The sequence below is a fragment of the Trichomycterus rosablanca genome, chromosome 1 (genome assembly GCF_030014385.1).
Source record: "Trichomycterus rosablanca isolate fTriRos1 chromosome 1, fTriRos1.hap1, whole genome shotgun sequence".
In the NCBI taxonomy this organism is placed as follows: domain Eukaryota; kingdom Metazoa; phylum Chordata; class Actinopteri; order Siluriformes; family Trichomycteridae; genus Trichomycterus; species Trichomycterus rosablanca.
The window spans coordinates 71,041,698-71,067,532 of NC_085988.1; the positions used below are offsets into that span (position 1 = coordinate 71,041,698).

General features: G+C 39.4%; 1 protein-coding gene across 1 annotated transcript in view; it reads left to right on the forward strand.

The window, feature by feature from the left end:
- Nucleotides 1-6,348: 6,348 nt before the first annotated feature.
- Nucleotides 6,349-25,835, forward strand: part of cand1 (cullin-associated and neddylation-dissociated 1) — a 40,685-nt gene continuing 21,198 nt past the window's right edge. The window contains exons 1-5 of the mRNA XM_062995948.1: nucleotides 6,349-6,644; nucleotides 14,928-15,071; nucleotides 16,416-16,570; nucleotides 16,712-16,835; nucleotides 21,897-22,153. Of these exons, the coding sequence (XP_062852018.1) occupies nucleotides 6,577-6,644; nucleotides 14,928-15,071; nucleotides 16,416-16,570; nucleotides 16,712-16,835; nucleotides 21,897-22,153 (748 nt within the window). The 5' untranslated portion in view covers nucleotides 6,349-6,576. The remainder of the gene's footprint in view (nucleotides 6,645-14,927; nucleotides 15,072-16,415; nucleotides 16,571-16,711; nucleotides 16,836-21,896; nucleotides 22,154-25,835) is intronic.

Consider the following 25,835-nt stretch of genomic DNA (forward strand, 5'->3'; position numbering starts at 1 on the left):
GAAGCATGGTCTCCAATTTAGTCACCGAAATCACCTTTCACCTTTAATCATTTACAGTATAAGCCAAATCCCATAACACTTAATGTCCAGTAAATGCCCTGCTTAACCCACATTATTACAGATGAAGTGGAGAAATCAATTTAAACAGATCTGAGAATACATTCATTACATACAGTGCAGTTACATTATTTACTTAATGCTAGCAGCTTTAAGGCACGATTCCCAGAGAGCACCATCCCTAATGCACATTCATATGCGTGTAGGCATTTAAAAACCTCATTCATCTTCACTATCTCAAACAAGACTGCTGATTCATGAGGAGGAGAAGCGCAGCTCTTCATTACCTCCCTTTCCTTTCCGAACAAGTAGTTTATCAAGGTAGACGCTATGAAAAAGCACATGATGCTGACTGCTTATTTTTATACACCAATCAACCATAACATTAAAACCACCTCCTTGTTTCTTCACTCACTGTCCATTTTATCAGCTCCACTTCCCATATAGAAGCACTTTGTAGTTCTACAATTACTGACTGTAGTCCATCTGTTTCTCTACATACTTTTTTAACCTCCTTTTTACTTTGTTCTTCAGTGGTCAGGACCCCCACAGGACCACCACAGAGTAGGTATTATTTGGGTGGTGGATCATTCTCAGCCCTGCAGTTACAATGACATGGTGGTGGTCTGTTAGTGTGTGTTGTGCTGGTATGAGTGGATAAGACACAGCAGCGCTGCTGGAGTTTTTAAATACCATGTCCACTCACTGTCCACTCTATTAGACACTCCTAACTAGTTGGTCCACTTTGTAGATAGAAAGTCAGAGATGATCGCTCATCTATTGCTGCTGTTTGAGTTGGTCATCTTCTAGACCTTCATCAGTGGTCACAGGACGCTGCCCATGGGGCGCTGTAGGCTGGATATTTTTGGTTGGTGGACTATTCTCAGTCCAGCAGTGACAGTGAGGTGTTTAAAAACTCCATCAGCATTGCTGTGTCTGATCCACTCATACCAGCACAACACACACTAACACACCACCACCATGTCACCACCGTGTTACTGCACTGAGAATGATCCACCACATATATATACTAATATTACCTGCATCTTAATAACAAAACATTGTTATAGTCAGCACAGTTCTACCATTTCACTCATTCACTTATTGACAGATTCATTGCAATCAAGGTTGCGTTGGTTTCCAAAGCCATCTCAGAAACATTCATTCATTCATTCCTTGTCTGTTTGTATCATTTTCAGGGTTGCAATGGGTACAATTTACCGAGCACAAGGTAGGAAACACCCTGGACAGATTGCCATCACAGGGCAAACACACACATCTAGGGCAATTTTAATATCTCCAATTAACCTGACTGCGTGTCTTTGGACTGTGGGAGGACACCATAGCTCCCAGAGGGAACCCACCTGGACACGAGAAGAACATAAAAACTCCACACAGGAAGGCCCCAGACCGCACCACCTGGGAATCAAACTCAAGACTTTCTTGCTGTGAGGTGACAGTGTTACCCACTAAGCCACTACTCAAAATACTATGAGGTCAAACTGGAAACACATCATAAACCAGGCAAGAATTTTGTCCAGTCAGCTCAAGCCAGCTAGCATTAGTAGCTAAACAGTGTACCAGCCAGTGTTCCTCATAGAATTCAAACGTTCATTGTAAGCCTCATTATTACTTTCAGATCTCTCATTATTGGAGGTAATGTGACATAGACTATTCACCTTTTATCTTAAAGACTAAAAAAATGATGGTAGAACGACTGCCCGACCATATATACCGGGTCCTTTCTGTGTAGAGTTTGCATGTTCTCATGAGCTCCGGTTCCCTCCCACAGTCCAAAAACATGCAGGTGAAATAAATTGCAGATACAAAACTGTCCATGACTGTGTTGGACATTAAACTTGTGAACTGATTAATCTTGTGTAACCAGTAACTACCTGTCCTGTCGTGAATGTAACCAAAGTGTGTAAAACATGACATTAAAATCCTATTAAATAAATAAGTGTTAATAGGTGTGTTTGTCTATCCTGTGATGGACTGGCAACCTGTCCGGGTTGTTTCTTGCCTAATAAATCAGACCCAAGCAACCCTGAACAAGATATAGCTTTGGTAAAACAGACAATGATTAAATAAATAAGTAAATTATTTAATAAATGAGGGCGGCATGGTGGCTAAGTGGGTGTCACTGTCACCTCACAGCAAGAAGGTCCTGGGTTCGATCCCCAGGTGGGGCGGTCCGGGTCCTTTCTTTGCAAAGTTTGCATGTTCTCCCCGTGTCTGCGTGGGTTTTAAATGGTGTTATGTTCCTCACTGCTGTGTTAATCTATTTCTTAATTTCATGTTTATGGCTTTGCCACCTGCTGCTCACCGAAGAGCCGTTTCGTAGCCAGATGTTGTGGGTGTTCTTTAAAATCATAACAGTTTTTATGGCAAATTGCAAATGAATTGGCACCAGGTTAACAACAGTATAAAAGAGCTTTTGGAAATAAATCTGCCTCAAATAACCAATTGGCAAGAAACATGATTATTTTCCAGAGTGGGGTGAAGGCTAGATTTGGAAGCATAATGTCTTCTTAATGCATGAGTGTGATTATACTACTGACTACTGACTTTAATTGTAATTTTAATCATGCTTGACCTTTGTCTCCAACTGAATCACGAAACAGAACTGCTGCTTCAGCCTTTGATTTAAGAGGCACACTTGTTACCAAGTGAGTGTGTGGGAATAAGGATGCAGATTTTAGATGCAGCATTTAAGAAAAATTATTTCTACCAATTAGATTTACATTTACTGAAAATAAAAAAAACATATTTTAACTTTTAGCATATTAAAGAAATTAAACTGACAAAAATGCTTAGTTATTATGTTCTATATAAAGAAAGGTGGCACGTGGCTCAATGGGTAGCACTGTCGCCTCACAGCAAGAGGGTCCTGGGTTCGATTCCCAGGTGGAGCGGAGTTTGCATGTTCTCCACATGTCTGTGTGGGTTTTCTCCGGGAGCTCTGGTTTCCTCCAAAGACATGCAGTCAGGTTAAGTGGAGATACAAAATTGTCCATGAATCTTGTGTTACATGTAACTACATGTCCTGTCATGAATGTAACCAAAGTGTGTAAAACATGAGATTCAAAGATGCAACCTGAAACTTTGTAATGCAAAGGGAAAGCTGTACATCATTCCATGCTAAAACTCCACCAAACTCTTTGGGTCTGAGTCCACCTTAGATAGACTGAAAAACAATGGAAATGTGGTCTGAAACACTGGAAACACTTCTAAAAAGCAAGTCAGATCAAAAAGGTCATTCTTCAAACCATAAGTGCCCGTAATCCCCTCACACATTTGCAGTGATTGGCTAGTAAAGATGTATGAATAAGTGTGGGTTGAACTTGCTCCCTTGTGAAGTGTGAGGCTGCTCCCTTGACAGGCGATCAATCTAAGTACACTGAAAGCAGATGGAGTGTTTTAAAATGCATACTACTGAACTACTGTATATAATCTCATAAATTAGTAATTATTGTGGTATTTACCGTAGTGAATGTGAACATAGTTCCAGTTAACTAAAGGTATTCACCCAACCCTCACAAAAAATGGTTCAATGAACACAGACTGAAAACCTGTGGGATGTGCTAAAGAGGAGAGATTCTGTTTTGAGGGGTGTGCTCAGTGTTCTTTTATCTCATTAAGCATTTATAAGACCTGTGCTGTTATGTTGAATAATGGGTGGTACTAAATGCAGGCGAGATATTTGGAACGCACATGGTTTTATTAAAAACAATTATTTTAAAAATACATAATTATAAGTTATATGAACTTATATATTTCAGTAAAAGTTGGGGCGTTTTGTAAAAAGCAATACAAACAAGAATATCTGGTTTGTTAATTCTCTTGACCCTTTATTTGATTAAATACAAAGAAAGGATTTCCAATGTTTTACCAACTTACAAGTGGAATTTATGCCCATTCTTGCATTCTGTGGTTGCCCTTGTCTGATTCACCTCTTGCCATACATTTTCAATAGGAGTTAAGTCTAGACTGCAGGCAGGCAAGTCTAGCACTTTCACCCTCTTATTACATTTGGCATCATCTAGCTGAAACAAACAGAAACATCCCTGAAAAAGTCATCTAGATCAGGGTTTTTCAAACTGTTTTTTTTTTCAAGTGACCCACGTTTTGTCCATGATTTTTATGTGACCCAAGCAACACAATGCATCTTACTCTCTATACAAGATATAATGTAAAGCCTTCACAAATGGGGCATTTATGTACAAATGTATTTCATTATTACTATTTTTCTCTGTGACCCATTTTTTCGCCTTGTGCCAAGTTCACACTACACGACTTTCCAAGTCAGCGGGTCGCTGTACAGTTCACACTACACAACCGGATCTCTTGTAATCGGGAGTCTTTCAAGTCGGTGTGTATTTCACACTACACGACTGATCGGTGTTAGGGGGTTTCACACTACACCATCTATCACCAACTGGAATCGCACGAGAGCTTCTCTGGTCTTCCAAACTGCGTTTTGTCACGAAAACAAATGCGAGAAGTGACGAGGGGTTTAATGATACCACTTTCAAAAATGCACGTCAACAAGTAGCGAGCAATCAAAGTGTGTGGGTCGTGACCCAGGGTTTGAAAGTGATATAGAGGGTGTATGTTGTATCTTGCCCCAAAATGTATATGCACTCCTCAGCATTAATGATGCCTTCAGAGGTGTGCAAATTACTTATAGCTTAGCACTTTATAGAGGGTATCAAAGGGTTTTACATCGAATAGTGAATTCTGCTCTATGGACAACATTGCATGCATGTTTGCACAGTGTTATACACTGCCTGGCCAAAAAAAAGGTCACACACTCTAATATTTTGTTGGACCGCCTTTAGCTTTGATTACGGCACGCATTCGCTGTGGCATCGTTTCCACAAGCTTCTGCAATGTCACAACATTTATTTCTGTTCAGAGTTGCATTAATTTTTCCCCAAGATCTTGTATTGATAATGGGAGATTTGGACCACTGCTCAAAGTCTTCTCCAGCACATCCCAAAGATTCTCAATGGGGTTCAGGTCTGGACTCTGTGGTGGCCAATCCATGTGTGAAAATGATGTCTCATGCTCCCTGAACCACTCTTTCACAATTTGAGCCCGATGAATCTTGGCATTGTCATCTTGGAATATGCCCGTGCCATCAGGGAAGAAAAAATCCATTGATGGAATAACCTGGTCGTTACGTATATTCAAGTAGTCAGCTGACCTCATTCTTTGGGAACATAACATTGCTGACCTACTGCAGCAACCCCAGATCATAGCACTGCCCCCACAGGCTTGTACGGTAGGCACTAGGCATGATGGCTGCATCACTTCAGCCACCTCTCTTCTTACCCTGATGCGCCCATCACTCTGGAACAGGGTAAATCTGGACCACATGACCTTCTTCCATTGCTCCAGAGTCCAATCTTTATGCTCCCTAGCAAATTGAAGCCGTTTTTGCCGGTTAGCCTCACTGACAAGTGGTTTTCTTAAGGCTACACAGATGTTTAGTCCCAATCCCTTGAGTTCCCTTCGCATTGTGCATGTGGAAATGCTCTTACTTTCACTATTAAACATATCCCTGAGTTCTACTGTTGTTTTTCTACCATTTGATTTCACCAAACGTTTAAGTGATCGCCGATCACGATCATTCAAGATTTTTTTCCGATCACATTCCTTCCTCGAAGATGATGTTTCCCCACTGTCCTTCCACTTTTTAATAATGCGTTGAACAGTTCTTAACCCGATTTTAGTAGTTTCAGCAATCTCCTTAGATGTTTTCTCTGCTTGATGCATGCCAATGATTTGATTCTTCTGAAACAGATTAACATCTTTTCCGCGACCACAGGATGTGTCTTTCGACATGGTTGTTTAACAAATGAGAAGCTACTCACTGCATCAGTTAGGGTTAAATAACTTGTTGCCAGCTGAAACATAATCACCCATGCAGTAATTATCCAATGGGAGGCTCTTACCTATTTGCTTAGTTAAATCCAGGTGGTGAGCTTTTTTTTGGCCAGGCAGTGTATTTCCAAAGTTTGTGTGGTTTGGAATGGTGGAGCTCAGTGTGAAATCCTTTCATGAATAAGTGATGCCTTGAGATAGACTGGTGCCCTGTTAAAGGTGTATTTTGGGGTATATGTAGTGTTTGGGGTGGCACTGGACTATTTAGAACGTCTTTAGAAGCGACATTCAGAGCGAATCGGCTCCCAAAATACACCCAAAGGAGCCTAATTAAAGAGTCGACTCGTTCTCAAGCGACACATCACTAGTATGGTGTGTTTGAGCGGCTCCACCTCTGCAGAGAGAACTCACATCTCCATTCAAACATCCAAACTCCAACGGGATGAAAGTCTACTTTACTCTCTCCAGCCGCTGATCATCCCAGGCATAGAGAAAGGAGAGGACATTGCGAAGACGAGAGGTTTATCCTGCAGTCACAGACGAGAGAAGCCAGGGATCAGTTTATAACAACAGGGTGTGCGATACTTACAAGTGTTTAAAGCCATTACACTCACGCTGAGCGGTGCAAACATGGCGAGCGCCTCCTACCACATCTCCAACCTGCTGGAGAAAATGACTTCCAGCGATAAGGACTTCAGGTACCGTCTGAACTTAATAGCTCAACATGCATGTTTAGAATATGTTGTGCTCTTTAGGTCATAATTAATTAACAGGTAAGTTTAGCCGGCTAGCTTATTAGCGCTGCACAAGTTAGCTAACGATAGGCCGCGAATCACTTGCTATGTTGCTAAGCTCGCGTTAGCTTAGCCAGTTAGCTTCTCTGTCACAAACATATACACACACACAGTCTGTTGGTCATTATGTGCTTGTCGGTCACTTATTTGACTGAGTAATATTTACAACGTGCATTATATATGAAAATGCATAAAGCCTGGGTTGTATTTAGTTAAAAAGTCTGAGTAGCCAAGTTAGCTAGGGTATGGTATGAAGCGCCACCTAAACCGTTTCAGTTAGCTGTAGTTATCAAACATTAGCGAGCTAGCAGTGCAGCTATTAGACCATCGTTATGTCAAAAATATTTTAAGTGAATATAATGTAACATCTCTACTTGCAAATATTTACAGTATGTACTATAAACAACTGCTGTAAACATTCATGTAGCCAACGTTTTAGCACACATTGCAAAATCTAAATTCATTTTAATAATACACAATAGTATTTAACATGGACCAGGAAAGTTATACAGTCATTAGGCTAACAAAAGCGAGGTTATAAAAATTTAGACAATTTAGTCTTGCAGGGCCAGATGTTGTCTTCAAGACTTGACATCTGGGGAAGACTTTGCAAAAGTTGGTAATGGATAGTCCTTGTACACCAACATTTTTAATTCTGCTTATATAACATCAGAGGAGATCAGTGGGCACTATGAGAAAAATAACTTCTTTAACTTAAATAAAAACAACATCTCAAATTCTATAAAATTTGAGGCTTTTAGAAATAGGCTTACTGTTTGATTCAGTTCTCTCTGATGTGTTATAATGGACTAGTGTACTAATCTTAGTAAATGTCTTCACAAATCATACCTATCAATTTCTTCACCACACATATTGTACAAATGTAAAAGATTATTAACAGAAACACACCAAAAAAGGGAAAACAAACAAGTGTAAATATCAGCAGCTCCCTTATTTGCCAACATATGTGTGTTTTCTTTAGTTTTATGTAATTTGCTGTAGCTGTACTGTTGTAATTTGGGTCAGCAAGACATTAACATGAAGAAACATACACAATAGTATTTAACATGGACCAGGAAAGTTATACAGTCATTAGGCTAACAAAAGCGAGGTTATAAAAATTTAGACAATTTAGTCTTGCAGGGCCAGACGTCTTCAAGACTTGACACCTGCGGAAGACTTTGCAAAAGTTGGTAATGGATAGTCCTTGTACACCCACATTTTTTTGAAAAAAAAAAAAAAAAAAAAAAATCCTGCTTATATAACATCAGAGATCAATAGGCACTGCAAGAAAAATCTCAAAATCTATAAAATTGGAAGTTTTTAGAAATAGACTTACTGTTTGATTTAGTTCTCTCTGGTGTGTTTTAATGGACTAGTGTACTTTGTTTTACATTCAAATGAGTAACAGTGCAGCACCGAGCATCAATACTAATCTTAGTAAATGTCTTTCTTAACTCTACCTATCAATCTCTTCACCACACATTTTGTTCAAATGTAAATGATTATCAACAGAAACACACAAAAAGGGAAAACAAACAAGTGTAAATAAAGTAGAGGTTTAAGAATGTTCGTTATCAGCAGCTCCCTTATTTGCCAACATGTACAATTTTCTTTAGTTTTATGTCATTTGCTGTAGCTGTACTGTAGTAATTTGGGTCAGCAAGACATTAACATAAATAAACCTACACAATAGGATTTAACATGGACCAGGAAAATTATAGTCATTAGGCTAACAGAAGCATGGTTATTAAAATTTAGACAATATAGTCTTGCAGAGCCAGCAGTTGTCTTCAAAACCTGACATCTGGGGAAGACTTTGCAAAAGTTGGTAATGTTTATACAACATCAGAGGAGATCAATAGGCACTGCAAGAAAAATACCTTCTCCAACTTTAATAAAAAAAAAAAACCTTCTCAAAGTCTATAAAATTTGAGGCTTTTAGAAATAGACTAGAATATTTTATTCAGTTCTCTCTGATGTGTTTTATGGGCTAGTGTACGTTGTTTTACATCCTTATTAATGAGTAACAGTGCAGCACTGAGCATCAATACTAATCTTAGTAAATGTATTTTCATAACTCATACCTATCAATTTCTTTAGCATGCATTTTGTATAAATTAAAATAATTATTAACAGAAACACCAAAAAACGAGAGAACAAACGTGTAAATAAAGTAGAGGTTTAAGAATGTTAGTTATCAGCAGCTCTTTGATTTTCTTTAGTTGTCATTTGCTGTAGCTGTCATTAGGCTAACAAAAGCGAGGTTATTAAAATTTAGACAATGTAGTTTTGCAGGGCCAGCCGTTCTCTTCAAGACCTGACATCTGGGGAAGACTTTGCAAAAGTTGGTTATGGGTAGTTCTTGCACACCCACATAAAAAAAAAAAAATCCTCCTTATACAACATCAGAGAAGATCAATAGGCACTGCAAGAAAAATATCTTCTCCAACTTTATAAAAAAAAAAAAAACCTTCTCAATATCTTTGAGCCTTAAATTGGAGGTTTTTAGAAATAGACTTACTGTTTGATTCAGTTCTTTCTGATGTGTTTTAATGGACTAGTGTACTTTGTTTTACATCTTATTAATGAGTAAAAGTGCAGCAACGAGCATCAATACTAATCTTAGTAAATGTCTCCTCATAACTCTACCTATTATTTTTTCACCGTACATTTTGTACAATAATGTCAGCTAGACATGAACATAAGGAAACCTAAGCGGTTGGACCACAGAAGCAAAAAACATTTCCTGGACAAAGACAAATATATTTCATTTACTGCATGTAAGGCGCTTTATATGCTTTAGTCACCAATTTCTGCATAGTGGTGTCTGGTGATTTAATTTTTTTCAGTCTAGCATTGCCTTTCTACCAATTATTTGATCTTTTCTCATAGGAGGCAGAAATGCATTCTAAGTTTGGTCCTGCCCTACCTCCCTCAGGCCCACCTTTACATCTAAAATTAGACAGTAGAACTTGTCTGGCTCTGCAAGATGAAACTGTAATTTACAGTAAAGCAGGGGTACTCAACCTTTTGGCTAGTGATTCCAATTCAGGGCTCAAATTTTGCAACCCTGACACAATTCTACATCCAGCCCAATCAGCATTTTCAGATGGGATGCCTTTAGTTGGCATGTAAACATATGTACATGTGCACTGTACAACAAAATGCTTTTTCCACATATCCCAGCTGGGTAGTCTATACATAGGCTACCCCTGTCCCAAATTTCTCAAAATTATTATTTATTCTAAAAACAATTAGCTCAATGATTTTGTTATTTAGAAATAGTTTAGTAGTTAAGATTAGTTATTTAGAAAATAATGTAGTGATTTCCCTTTGTGTCACCTCATCCTTTTCACTTTAATAGAGATTTATGCTGAATATGTAAAGTCCAAAATGGTTGTAATACAGTGAACAGCTGGAGGAAAAATAAGTGGCAATTCAGTGTTGGAGTGCATATTATTTAGCTCATTTTCAGAGAAGATTTAAATATAATGTAAGATAATAATGACCTCATTTAAAGTTGGATTAATCTGCTTCAAACTAAAAGTTGGCAAAAAAAATCTGACCCCTTCTGCATCTTCAGGGGATTCCAGGTGGGGTCACAACCTTAAGGTTAGTAATCTGTGGGGTAGTAGTTGTAATAGTACTAGTAATAGTAATTGGTTCCATGCAATGGAAAATAGGCTTTAATTTCAGAACAACTATAATATAAGCCTGTTTTTGTATATATACATTTTTTGAATAAATTTCAGCTGCACTGCAGGTCGTTTGACATGCAGTATGAATGTGACAGTAAAGAAAGATTAATTGCATTAATGAGCTCTCATTAATCTTTTGGATGGTTTAATATATTTCTGGAATATCTCACTTTTTCTGTTGCAGATTGTGCACTTTTACAAACCCTTTCAAATGAAGTTGTTTAAAGTAATGAAAACCTGTAGTGGTCAGGTTGATGTAGCTTTTGAAAATATGTTAGAATAATACTAATAAATAATAGATATGCTTTTCTGAATTTGTCTTCTCAGCAACCAGCAAGGCCATGTACTTTACTGAGTTCTTGTTACTTGCCAGATTGCACACATTTCAGGGTGCAACTTTATGCTTTAAAATGCTTCATTTGAAGATTTTAATAGACAACAAATTCTATTTAAAGATTTGTGTTAAAATTAGGGATGTAGATTATGCCAATTTTACCATCTAGTGCTTAAGTTCCATTAAATATCACAGAGAAAAAAATATTGATTGAAAATAGCATAAAGTAGTGAACGTGGCAGTAATGTAGAACAGTAAGCTGAACATAAACACGGTGAGCAGAACCAGTTCTGCATTCAGAATATAGCAAACAGTTTAGTTCAGTGGTAACAGTACATGCTAATCATGAATCTTACAGCTTTTTAGAGTAAGAACTGTACAAAAAAAATCATTAATCACGATCCTCCACTAATGGACACCAAACCCATCATAAATGACTATCAAAAATAATTGGCTACTCGAATAGAACACACAAACTATATGAGGTTCACCCCAACATCAGGAACAACCAAGAAATTAACTATGGAAAATGTATAGATCAAGTAATCTACACTGGATGAAGAATAGGCCATTCCAGACTGTCACACCAACATCTAACAAGGGAAGACACCCATCACCATAAAACATATCCTGAATGAAAGCCCAGAGTATAACGGTAAAAGACAAAGACTACATATGCCCAAAACATGCCCAAAAAGAAACTCTCACCCAAGATAATACAGAAACAATCCTCAAATTCCTCAATAATAGAAGACTGAAAGCATACATATAAAAATTTGTAAATACATGTAAAATTTGTAAAACCAACGTGTCTTGTGGGGGAACCAAAACAAAAACATTTAACACTACTAATCTGATACGGCACTTAAGAGTACACAGGAGAGCGACAGTCCGATCACATCCCAAGTGCATTGCTATCTTTCAGAGGCTACCATCCCACAGAGCGCGCAAGCACTAGCTCATTGGAAAAGCAATAAGGATTTCAGTGATGCTATGCAGACAACATTTGTTTAATTTGCTGTTTTTCGTTTAAAAATAATTCAATATCTACATTTAATGGTTGCAGTTTTTCGTTTTAAAAGAACCCAGGGTTTAATGACTGCATTTATGTAATATACTGTTTTTCCGTGTTAAAGTAAATAATGGTCTAAATGTAATGATTGCAGTATTTTAACTGTATTTGTTTGATTTACTGTTTAATTATGTGATTGCAACATTGACTGTTTTATTTACTGTTTAAAAACAATTCGAGTTTGTTTTAAAACAATTCAAGAGCTACGTTTAATGGTTGAAGTTTTTCGTTTAAAATAACCCAGAGTCTGCGTTTAATGACTGCAGTTTTAACTGCATTTATTTAATTTACTTTTTCGTTTTAAATTAATTAATGGTCTAAATATAATCATTGCAGTATTGGCTGTATTTGTTTGATTTACTTTTTTTATTTACTGCTAATTTTCGACGATCGAAATCTGTCTCAAAAACGCTGATCGGTCCATCTCTAGTTATAGTGTGCTTTTGGAAGTAAATCTAAAGGACATTTTTAACCCACAAAATTAATCAAGTTATGACTTCATTGTCGTTTACTGGTTAATCATTGACATACCTAATTAAAAGCATCAAGTGGATACGCAGTAAACAGTCCATAATGTGTAGAATTGAAATGCATTGCAAAACATTGAGAATGGGGTTACAATGTAATGCAAAGACCTCAGACACTGTGTGAAAAACTACTATAAACACTTTGCCACTTGATTATGAAGTCAGTTAGATTAAACAGGGTGATATATGGCATACAGTGACGTTATGTTACCATGTTCCATCAAAGCCAGACTGCAACAAATACAAGAATAATAGTTAACAGACAGTAGTCAAATTGATGTAAAACCGGACTAATGACTTTACTGTATCTATTAGGGTTGGGCGGTATGACGATATTACCGTATACCGCGGTATTCAAAAATGGTGACGGTATTCAAAAACGGCTCTTTTAATTTTTCAAAATCAACATTTTTTATCAGTTCAACCGGAAATGAACACAAGCGCGTGCATGCGCGGTCATGTACTTATTTACTAAATATATCTTCAGTGTAAATCGAGCACAAGTGTTGAGAAAAAGGAGCAAACAGTAATAATAACGTTACGCCCAATCCGCTGTTCTGACTCTTGTCTGCCATAGATTTTCCTGCCTATGTAAGAACTATTTTTTCCTAAATAAAAGCGCTATATTAAGAAAAAACGTCTCACCTGTTGTGTAATGTGAATTATAAAATATATTGTCTGGCCCTTTAAGAATGTTATGTGCACTATAGGGCACGAGTGTGTAGGGAATAGATCGGATTTGTACCGTTTCCGTGCTCGTGTTTTGCACTGAGCTTGTGTGACATGTTAAGTAGCGTTCTCGTTAACCACTCAAATGTTTGGACTTTGAATTATTTTAACATTATTTTACATCACCGTCATCGCAACATGAACATTTACATTCATATTTTTTGTTACGGTATAGAACTTAATTCTGGATTACAGGCATAACTAATCGTACACGTTCATACACTTTTAAGAAATATCTGTAACTATAAACTAAGCAGTTAACTTTTGAAATATATTGAAGTGTTTAGCCTGCTATTATTCTGTTTTGTGTGGGCAGAGAGAGATTACAATGCCAAAATGTTATGTGTTAATGTTTGTATTAAAGTGTAATTGATACACATGCATTTATACTTGTGCGTATTTATTATAGATCAGATAAGATAAGCAACGCCCCCCGCCGCGGTAATACCGTATACCGCAGTATTTCCTGATGACGGTATGAAAATCGGCAATATCGCCCAACCCTAGTATCTATCATAATGTAGTAAAAGTTCAGCATGAACAAAGAGGTCCTTGAATACTCAGTGAAGAGACTGACAGAAAAATACAGTGAAGCTACTAACCTACTTGATACTGACACACTTATGAAATGGGTGCTGTTTTCTTTGAATTTTCTTCCATACACTAGTCTCTTTGGGCAGAGAGTATGTTTGTCATTTAAAATGTGGTGTTTGGGGTTTGGTTTAAAGTACAAAACGGACCATTTTAGAAGCTATACCCTCTTGGGGCAAGGCATTAAATAATGATTGGTTAAACTTTCCATACAAAAAGTTTTAGAATTGTGGCTGCCTGTGTAATGGCTGCTCCTGTTTAGAACAATAAACTGCTGAGTCTGCAAATATTTGGCGTCAATCTGGGCATTTGTTGGAAGATTTGTAGAGTAAAAACTAAACTTTGATTTGTGTACAGTCAGGGAATTTTCCCAAATAAGCTCAGAATCGATCTACCAAATGTAAAACTGCACTTAACAGATTCTTTCACTTGCATAATTGGGTGTTTTCCTCAAGCCAAAAAGTGAGGTGAATTAAAGATACAAAATTGTCCATGACTGTGTTCGATATAACCTTGTGAACTGATGAACCTTGTGTAATGAGTAACTACCTGTTCTGTCATGAATGTAACCAAAGTGTAAAATATCCTAATAAACAAACACACAAACATATAGCTTTAGTTTCTAACTACATTCAGCAGTTTGGCAATGGACTGTCACATTTGACGTGTGCTCTTGTTTCATGTTTTAGCTTAGGATTGCCTCTGAAAGATTTTCCACACTATTTTCAGGTTTCTAAAGTAGTGTGTATCCTTGAGTAGACTTGTTTACCCTGTATCTGATTTCGCCCACGTGAATTATTTATTTTGTCCTTAGCGCCTGTAGAGATTCCTTTCTAACAAGCTGAAGCCAAAGAAACCCACAACTGGGCCATATGTGTCTGTGTGATGGAGGCATGTATCACTTTGATGTTCAAACACAGACAGGATTGGGTGTCTTAAAGCTAATCCACTCCAGTTTCATCAACTAGATTATGACAAGTGTACCAAATCCTGCCATGAAAAGCTTTTGGGTTACGCTGACTTCACTGATACAGACATGGCATCTATTATGCCTTCTAATTAGTTCAGTATACCATCATAATCTGCAAGCTACAGCATCTTTGTAGCGTTAATATGAAAGTATTTGGACTGGTTCAATTAAAGGAGGAACTTCAACCTTATTCTGTGGTTTTGAGCTGCTTATGTACAGACTGTCTATTAATAGCTTTATTTATATGTGCTGTGTTCTTTCAGATTCATGGCCACAAATGACTTGATGTCCGAGCTGCAGAAAGACTCCATTAAGCTTGATGATGACAGTGAGCGGAAGGTAGTCAAGATGATCCTCAAACTGCTGGAAGACAAAAATGGAGAAGTTCAGAACTTGGCTGTAAAATGGTACAGATGTTTTTACCACATACTCAAAAAAACTGCCCACAAATAAAACATTCCCAATATTACATTTTTTAATATTGGCTTTTGTGATGCGTTCAAAGGTTCTTACTTACGTTTTATATATGTATCTACATAGCAAAATGTATTTGGGCACGCAGATATTCCGCTAGCACACCAGCTCTGAGATTCTGAACTCCTCGGTTCAAAACTTTCCGTTGCTACCGGTTGGCTGGGCGCCATCTAACGGGCATAATTGGCAGTGCCTGCAACAGACACGTTTCTGCTAGGGCGGGATGACCGGACTATGTGGGTGGGATCTTCAAACGCTGTGTAAGGACCCTGATTGGCAGATAGAGAGGCGTCTGTGCAGAATGCATGGGTAAAAAAGGGTTGCACACGGGTTGCAGGAGCATGAGCAGCAATATACCCACCCTCACTGCAATCGGGGATCCCCCCAGCAGCAGAAATGTATGTGGATGGTGCAGTGGTTTATTACGCTAGCCCACCACCACTGAGATCTGGGTCTTAGCTTTGCTATTGGCCGGCTGGGTGTCTACACAAACATGATTGGCTATGCCCAAGCCCTGCAATGAGCAAGTCAGTCTTAACCCTTCCTGTATACTTTTTAAGCAAAACAAGCTGGATACTGATATTGTCAGCCTCTGTTTGGGCATTGCTTGATGGGAGTTTCTTTAGAACTGGAGTATTTTACCTTTGCTTTTGGCTTGCCAAGCATCTGCACAAACATGATTGGCTATGTCTAAGCCCTCCAATGGCATCCTGTCCAGGGTGTTTCTGCTTTGTGCCCCCATTTTTTTCCTGGTGGAGCCAGATCTGTCACGACCCTTACCAATATAAAGCAGTTGATAAAAATGAAATGAATAAAATCTAAATAGCTTCAATAGGAAAACTGGAAAATCATGTCAATAATGTTTTTATTTTTTTAATTTTTTTATTAATAACCCCTAAATTCGGGCAAAGTAATCTTTTGCCCTAGTGATTTGCGCTTAGTTGGTCAGTTAGCCTCTTTGCTGTAGTTTTCTGTGCAAGTTAGTTAATCTGGTGTGCAGCAAACTCACTATAACTACTGCTATATCAACGTTGATATTTCTCATTGTGAGAGGTGAATGAATGTGTACTTGTGTAAAAGATGCCCTCTCCTTTTATGATCAATTGACCATGAAGTATTGGGCCCGGAGGGCCAAACAACCTATGATCTCATCCTGAACTGCAGTAACTCTTGACCGTGAAGTATAATTCATTCCTAAGGAGATGTGAAATTTGTACTCATTATATGAAAAGGTCAGTTTGTGGCCTCCTGGTAAAATGTGATGCTTTGTGTTGTAGTTTGGGACCACTCGTGAGCAAAGTGAAGGAGTACCAAGTGGAAACAATTGTGGACACGCTGTGCACGAACATGCTGTCAGATAAAGAGCAGCTTCGAGACATTTCCAGCATTGGCCTGAAGACGGTGATCGGGGAGCTCCCGCCAGCATCCAGCGGTACTGGTTCTGACATTGATACCATTTATAGAGGGTTTCTTTTGTACATTGTATTATTATACTTACTAGAAAAAAGTTCCTAACTTTTTATTCGTATATACAGACGTGCACTTTGATGAAACTGTCTTGTCTTTACTCTAGGTTCTGCCCTTGCTGCCAGCGTATGTAAAAAGATTACAGGCCGCCTCACAAGCGCTATTGCTAAGCAGGAGGATGTGTCTGTGCAACTTGAAGCCCTGGATATCATGGCCGACATGCTGTGCAGGTACGCTTTTACCAGCTAGATTTTAGATCTGTACTTTTCCCCCCTCAGCTGCACAATATACTGAAACAGTATGGACTACTAACTACAGTGCTAGAGCGCTTAATTGCTTCTGCTCTCTGAGCGGGAGGAAAGGAAAATTCCTGTCTGTTCAGTTATGGGCAGTTACTCCCATCTGTTGAGCTTATTGATCTGTTAAATGATATACAGTGTATCACAAAAGTGAGTACACCCCTCACATTTCTGCAAATATTTCATTATATCTTTTCATGGGACAACACTATAGACATGAAACTTGGATATAACTTAGAGTAGTCAGTGTACAGCTTGTATAGCAGTGTAGATTTACTGTCTTCTGAAAATAACTCAACACACAGCCATTAATGTCTAAATAGCTGGCAACATAATTGAGTACACCCCACAGTGAACATGTCCAAATTGTGCCCAAATGTGTCGTTGTCCCTCCCTGGTGTCATGTGTCAAGGTCCCAGGTGTAAATGGGGAGCAGGGCTGTTAAATTTGGTGTTTTGGGTACAATTCTTTCATACTGGCCACTGGATATTCAACATGGCACCTCATGGTAAAGAACTCTCTGAGGATGTGAGAAATAGAATTGTTGCTCTCCACAAAGATGGCCTGGGCTATAAGAAGATTGCTAACACCCTGAAACTGAGCTACAGCATGGTGGCCAAGGTCATACAGCGGTTTTCCAGGACAGGTTCCACTCGGAACAGGCTTCGCCAGGGTCGACCAAAGAAGTTGAGTCCACGTGTTCGGCATCATATCCAGAGGTTGGCTTTAAAAAATAGACACATGAGTGCTGCCAGCATTGCTGCAGAGGTTGAAGACGTGGGAGGTCAGCCTGTCAGTGCTCAGACCATACGCCGCACACTGCATCAACTCGGTCTGCATGGTCGTCATCCCAGAAGGAAGCTGACGCACAAAAAAGCCCGCAAACAGTTTGCTGAAGACAAGCAGTCCAAGAACATGGATTACTGGAATGCCCTGTGGTCTGACGAGACCAAGATAAACTTGTTTGGCTCAGATGGTGTCCAGCATGTGTGGCGGCGCCCTGGTGAGAAGTACCAAGACAACTGTATCTTGCCTACAGTCAAGCATGGTGGTGGTAGCATCATGGTCTTGGGCTGCATGAGTGTTGCTGGCACTGGGGAGCTGCAGTTCATTGAGGGAAACATGAATTCCAACATGTACTGTGACATTCTGAAACAGAGCATGATCCCCTCCCTTCGAAAACTGGGCCTCATGGCAGTTTTCCAACAGGATAACGACCCCAAACACAACCTCCAAGATGACAACTGCCTTGCTGAGGAAGCTGAAGGTAAAGGTGATGGACTAAACCCAATTGAGCACCTGTGGCGCATCCTCAAGTGGAAGGTGGAGGAGTTCAAGGTGTCTAACATCCACCAGCTCCGTGATGTCATCATGGAGGAGTGGAAGAGGATTCCAGTGGCAACCTGTGCAGCTCTGGTGAATTCCATGCCCAGGAGGGTTAAGGCAGTGCTGGATAATAATGGTGGTCACACAAAATATTGACACTTTGGGCACAATTTGGACATGTTCACTGTGGGGTGTACTCACTTATGTTGCCAGCCATTTAGACATTAATGGCTGTGTGTTGAGTTATTTTCAGAAGACAGTAAATCTACACTGCTATACAAGTTGTACACTGACTACTCTAAGTTATATCCAAGTTTTATTTCTATAGTGTTGTCCCATGAAAAGATATAATAAAATATTTGCAGAAATGTGAGGGGTGTACTCACTTTTGTGATACACTGTATGTGCTGCAATTAGTATAGCAGAGAAAGCAAGTCAGTCTTTACCCCTCCTGTATACCATTAAAGCAAAAGAAAAAAAAAGGTGAATACTGATATTAGGTGGGAGTTGGCAGCCTACGTTGGTAGAGCATCACTTGACAGAAATTACTTTAGAACTGGAACATTTTATTGCCTGCTAGTGCTGTACCTAAGCTTGCACGCCAAGTTTGGCATTAGCAGGACCTAATGGTATTGTAAGGGTTGGAATAGCAGTGCTCTTCAGAATGTGCATAGAAAACCTGATGTAAAAATTAACAAGGTGCAGGCACTGATTTGCTGTAAGCTTATATAAGTAGGTTAACTAAATGCCAAAGAAATGAGCAAACTTGATTTAAGCACGTTAGACAGGGTGCAATGTAGGCAAATTGGCTGTTTTTATTCATTTTTGTTCTAATTCAATTTATGCATTTTCCCTTTTGTCCTCAATCAAATCATATCCAATTATCCATTTTTATCTTGTCTACTGCTGCAGACCCCTACCCTGGCCAAGGAGAATGTACCTAACATGTAACCTTTGACGTGTCTGTAGTAGCCAATCACTTATTTTCACCTGCATGAGGCGGGTTGACGCATGTATCAGTATCGTGTACAGAGAGTTACGCACTGATCTCCGTTATTCCCCATCTCTATGCTGCCGACCATTTGCCAGCCCTCTTTCAGATATAGCCGATCGTATTTGTGTAGGCACCCAGCCAGCCAATAGCAGAGCTCAAATTTAGGAAAAAATTGCTTTTTTTTTCATTCTAAGAAAATAGAACCACTCTCTAAAGAGAGTTCTCATCAAAGGACAATTTTGTGGTCAAAAACACTGTGACCAGAAGTGTGTCTAGTGAAGAATAAAAAAAGGCTTTTAATTTTAACAACACTGTTTCCACTATCAAGCTTTTTGCAAGTAGACAAATGACTGAAACTTGGACAAAACTGGGTTTTCCAACAGGACAGTGTCTCCAAATAATTGAAGAAAAACTGGTATTATAAAGGCTTAAATTGATCATTTGAAATGGCTCTAAAAGTCCTCTTGTGAACTGTAGGCACAAACCTGTGAACTACTTTGTAATAGGCAGTGCCAGGAAATTAACAAATTTGAAATAAAGTCCACCAGTTATGTTTAGTAGGGTTGCCAAAAAGCTTACTAAATTTCTGCCAAAAGCTTGTAAATACACTGATCAGCCATAACATTAAAACCACCTTGTTTCTACACCCACTGTCCATTTTATCAGCTCCACTTACCATATGGAAGCACTTTGTGGGTCTACAATTACTGACTCTAGTCCATCTATTCCTCTGCATGCTTTGTTAGCCCCCTTTAATGCTGTTCTTCAATGGTCAGGACTCTCCCAGGACCACCACAGAGTAGGTATTATTTGGGTGGAGGGTCATTCTCAGTAGTGGTGTGCGATACTGCAAAATTTGTTATCGATCCGATACCAAGTAAATACAGGGCCAGTATCGCCGATATCGATCCGATACCGATACTTTTTAATGATTAAGGTAGATGCATCTTCAAATTGCTAAATCTGAATGAATTTTCATGACATTTCGGTGTATTATTGTAATACATACATTTTGTAAGTAGCTGCTGTCAGTAGGGTTGTAAATAAATTCAGTTGTTCTGGTGCTTTACTTTCTCACAACGTTATCATCATGGTGTATCAACACCAAGCAGCTAACTCATAGTTGTGTTTGCTGGGTGAATACATTTGTAAATTATAATAGTGACCGAATACACGTGTCCTTGTTCATTTTAAATAAAACTCGATGCTAATCTGTTTACATTTATAAGCACAAATTCAAAAGAAAAGAGCTTTCATTCACCAAAATGCAGAATAAGAGCCTCACTGCGCATACTCCGATTCATGTGCATAAGGTGCGTCTGTACTTTATGTATGTTTAGTTTACACTGTTATTTCCATAAAATCGCCCCTATTATTGTATCTGCAAAGCAAAATATTCAAAAACGTACAATCTTCCAATGCCTACCAGTGTACTGATGTCTGTTAGGATTTAAACAACATAACGTGACGGTACCACAACAGAACACAGCAGAGCAGGAGGGGAGGAGCGAGGTGAGCATGTAAGATGTGAGAGGAGCGGAGGAGTCTGTACACACATGATCTTTACTTTCTGATGAAACGGGGGAAATGTGCTGAATGTAGCGGAGAAAAAGTAAAACTGAAGTATCGATCCCATCACACTAGTATCGATCCGATACCAATACCAACGTTGGTATCGATAATCTCGATATTTGGATCGATCCGCCCACCACTAATTCTCAGCACTGCAATGACATTGATGTGATGGTGGTGTGTTAGTGTGTGTTGTGCTGGTATGAGTGGATCAGACACAGAAGCGCTGATGGAGTTTTTAAACACCTCACTGTCACTGCTGGACTGAGAATAGTCCACCAACCAAAAATATCCAGCCAACGGCCTGTGGGCAGCGTCCTGTGACCACTTATGAAGGTCTAGAAGATGACCAACTCAAACAGCAGCAGCATTAGATGAGCAATTGTCTCTGACTTTACATCTTCAAGGTGGACCCACTAGATAGGAGTGTCTAATAAAGTGGACAGTGAGTGGGCACTGTATTTAAAAACTCCAGCAGCACTGCTGTGTCTGATCCACTCATACCAGCACAACACACACTAACACACCACCACCATGTCATTGTAACTGCAGTGCTGAGAATGATCCACCACCCAAATGATACCTGCCCTGTGGTGGTCCTGCTAATTGAAGAACAGGGTGAAAGCAGGCTTAAAAAGTATGTAGAGAAACAGATGGACTACAGTCAGTAATTGTAGAACTACAAAGTGCTCCTATATGGTAAGTGGAGCTGATAAAATCGACAGTGTGTGTAGAAACAAGGAGGTGGTTTTAATATGGCTGATCGTTGTAGCTTTTAAAAGTGCTTGATTAAGTTAAAAAGAGTTTAGGGTCAAGGTATTAAATATCAGTTGTTTATATCAGTTGTTTTCTTGACCCAGCAAAGTTTTAGATATAAATTTGTGAAAATTATTTTTTTGCAAAATAGACCAGTGGCAGAAGTTATTAAAATCCCATAATTACAGTGAGATGCATCAACTTTAGCTAAAATATCATGATAGGCCAAACTTTATTATGCCAGAATAACACAGCTTTTCTCTTTGTCTCTTCTGATATTGCCTCACAGGGCTTTCAGATATCATCAAATTACTCAATGTCTTTTACTCTGTCCTCTTATTCAGACAAGGAGGACTGTTGGTGAACTTCCACCCTTCCATTCTGAGCTGCCTACTGCCCCAGTTAACTAGTCCACGACTGGCTGTGAGGAAGAGGACCATTATAGCTCTGGGTCATCTGGTCATGAGTTGTGGGAACCTGGTCTTTGTGGACCTCATCGAGCACTTATTGTCGGAGCTTTCACGCAACGACTCCATGTCCACCACTCGCACTTATATCCAGTGCATCGCTGCCATCAGCCGACAGGCTGGCCACAGAATTGGTATGATTTTTTTTTTTTTATGTGGATGCTTCATGATGGTTTTGTTTTACCTTTGCTTTATATGTTTTATGCCTATAGGGAAAATGTGACGTGATTTTCACGGCCCTAAATTAGATAGGGCCTTACCTATAGCAGATAAAGCTGAAGCTGTTTTAAACAGCCCTTATCTTAAATAGACCAGCTTTTTTATGTTAAGGCAGCAAAATATCTCAAGGCACCTTTCGTTGTGCCAGGTCTCCATGAAATTAATTCACACAGATTCTATTTTCAGACTATTAATGTATTACTTTGTAGAAACAAACTGTGTAAGCCTGTGTTGTAAGTGCATTAGAAAATATTCAGACCCTTGGAGTTGTTTGTGCACCTAATTGTGTTGTAGGTTTGATTTTGAATGGATATAGTTGCCAAATTTACCCATTAAGCTGAATTTAATCATTCGAAGTGTTAACATAAAAACATGTGTTTAGAGTTGTTTTGAAGATTAATCTAATCAAAAACTGACATTTAATTAAAAAAGTATCAAAATTCTCTGCTGTGGCAGTTCCGATTGTGGTCAGGTGCATCCTGTTATCTTTAACTATCTCTGATATGTTTAGAACTCAGTTGGAATCTGATTGTTGCAATCTGCATTGATTGGACACACTTTTGAAAGGCACATCTGGGTCTGAAAGGCCCCCAAATTACACTGCATTGTCAGGACAAAAATAATCAAGTCCAGGGCACTGATTGTGCATCTCCACAATCAAACTGTGGCAAAACATAGATCAGGGCAAGTTCTCAGAACCACACTAGCCGCAATAATTCTGAAATGTGAAATGCATGGCACAACTTTGAGACGTCATAGAATTGGCTGTCTGGCCAAACTAGGCAAAGCATAAAAGGGTCTTGGGCAGGGAAGTAAAAAAAAGAGAGCCCAATTATTACTTTAAAAGAACTCCTTTGGAAAGATGGGGGGGGAACTGTTAGACATTCATTTTGCAACACCATAACTCAGGCCTATGGTAAGAAAGAAAAAGATTCTCTGGTTTGATAAAACTAATCTGCAACTCTTTGGGTGGAACAGCAAGCACTGTGTCTGGCAAAAACATGCACTGCACATCACCTGACGGGCGAGTGGTGGCAGCATCATGCTATAGGGGAGCCCAAATTATAAAGACAACATAAATAAGCAGACAGATACATAATACCCTTTTTGCCATAAAATGACACTTGTGTGTTAAACATGGCTTGGTAGAGGGCAGTTGTAACCTAACGGTTAAGATAGTAGACTAGTAATCCAAAGGTCACTGGTTCAAGCCCCACCACTGCCAGCTTGCCACCGTTGGACCCTTGAGCAAAGCCTTAAACCCTCAATTGCAATAAAATACAGGGAGATACCTTGAGAGGAACTACACTGTGTTCCAAATTATTATGCAAAAAGTGTTTAGGAGTGATAAGGTAAGAATTTTTTTGTTTGTCAGTTAAACTCATTGATGGTGATGTGTGTCAGGGCTCTTTATATCACTGAAAGCAATTGCAGACACCTGTGCTAATTAGTTTGGCAGGTGTGTCCAATTAAAGGCAAGACTACTTAAGAAGGCTGTCCCACATTATTAAGCAGCCTACATTTTCAGCCAAAATGGGAAAGAAAAAGGATGTGTCGGCTGCTGAGAAGCAACAAATTGTGGAGTGTTTAGGTCAAGGCATGACTACAATCAACATTGCCAAGACACTTCATCGTGATCATCGCACAATCAAGAAGTATGTAGCTGATTCAGAGCACACACTTGTGCGTGCTGATAAGGGAAAATTGAGGACTCTTTCCAACAGGCAATTACGTCAGGTTAAAAGAGCAGCTGCAAAAATGCCTTGTCATAGCAGCAGACAAGTTTTTGAAACTGCTGGTGCCTCCAACGTCCCCCGAACAACAAGATGCAGGGTCCTTCAGAGGTTTGCAGCTGTGCGTAAGCCATCCTGTCGACCTCCTCTATCCACTGCACACAAGCAGAAACGGCTCCAGTGGGCCAAACAATACATGAAGACTGTCTTCAAAACTGTTTTGTTCACCGATGAGTGCCGTGCAACGCTAGATGGTCCAGATGGATGGAGTGGAGGATGGCTGGTTGATGGACACCCCATGCAAACAAGGCTACGGCGCCAACAAGGAGGAGGTGGAGTAATGTTTTGGGCTGGAATCATGGGGAGATAGATTGTCGGCCCCTTTAGGATCCCTGAAGGGGTAAAGATGACCTCCATAATGTATGTGGAGTTTCTCAAATAGCACTTCCTGCCATGGTTCAAGAAGAAGAACCGTGCATTCCGCAGCAAGATCATTTTCATGCATGATAATGCACCGTCTCATGCTGCAAAGAACACATCTGCATCTCTGGCTGCTATGGGCATAAAAGGGGACAAACTTATGGTGTGGCCCCCATGCTCCCCTGACCTCAACCCCATTGAGAACCTCTGGAGCATCATCAAAAGGAGTGTCTATGATGGCGGGAGGCAGTTCACATCTAAGCAACAGCTCTGGGAGGGTATTCTGTCCTCATGCAAAACAATTGAAGCAGATACCATCCAAAACCTGACAAATTCAATGGACGAGAGAGTTCAGAAGCTCCTTTCGAACAAGGGGTCCTATGTGCAAATGTAACATCACCTAGAATAAAGTTTTGACTTGAAAACTGTTTGATTTCAGTTTGTAATAACCTGCTAATGCTTATAATTTCACAAATGACCATTTTTTTGTTCTTTATAAAAATGAAAAGGTTGAAAACTCTGCTGTGCATAATAATTTGGAACATGCATTTTGAGTGCATTTTGAGTGTTTTATTTTTTTAAAAATATACTGTTATCATTGGCAGTTTGTTCAAAAACCTTTCAATTGTACTCTAATAGTTGATGACTGGAAAATTACAATGACTGCAATTCATATAGGTAATTTTGGAAAATCTGAGAAAATATTATTTGCATAATAATTTGGAACACAGTGTAGACTCAGCAGGGACCCCTATCCTTCTTGTGTGCCCTATCATGGTATGGGGGTGCTTCTCAGCAACAGGTACATGGAACATTTGGGAGAGACCTGAAGATGTCAGTCTGATGGAACCTGAGAGGATTTGTTATGGCGAATAAGATAAACTGCCTAAATTCAGATGTGGAAAGCTTGTAGAGATGTATCCATTAAGTCTTGCAGTTGGAATTGAGGCCAACGGGACTTCTTCAGTGTGTTGAGTTAGGGTTCTGAATAGAGATGCATGAGTACCGATACTAGTATCGGGTATTAGCCCGATACCGCGCTCATTAACTCGTACTCGTACTCGCAAACGAGGCTCCGATACTAAACCTCCGATACCTTGTGCCTAGTGCACGCTGCTGGCTGTGTTAACGCAGGAATTTTCAACCTGTGGGACGGCAGTGCTTGTCTGGGGGCGCGAGTGCCTGACCGGGGGCGTGACATTGCGAGATTTTTTTACTTCTAAAACTTGAATTATTCTCACTGACCACGCTCACACGCACGTTTAATGTTATTTAGTTCCGTTTGAAAAAAAACAAACTTCAAAATAGAGCTAACAGCGAAAATAACCGGTTACAAAAGCAGTGACCGCTGTTATAGGACGTGTTTGTGTTCAATACTCTGTTCACAGTGTCGATACAAGTGATTCAGGAGTCGACTCATTTTAAGCGCAGTGTAAGTTTCTTT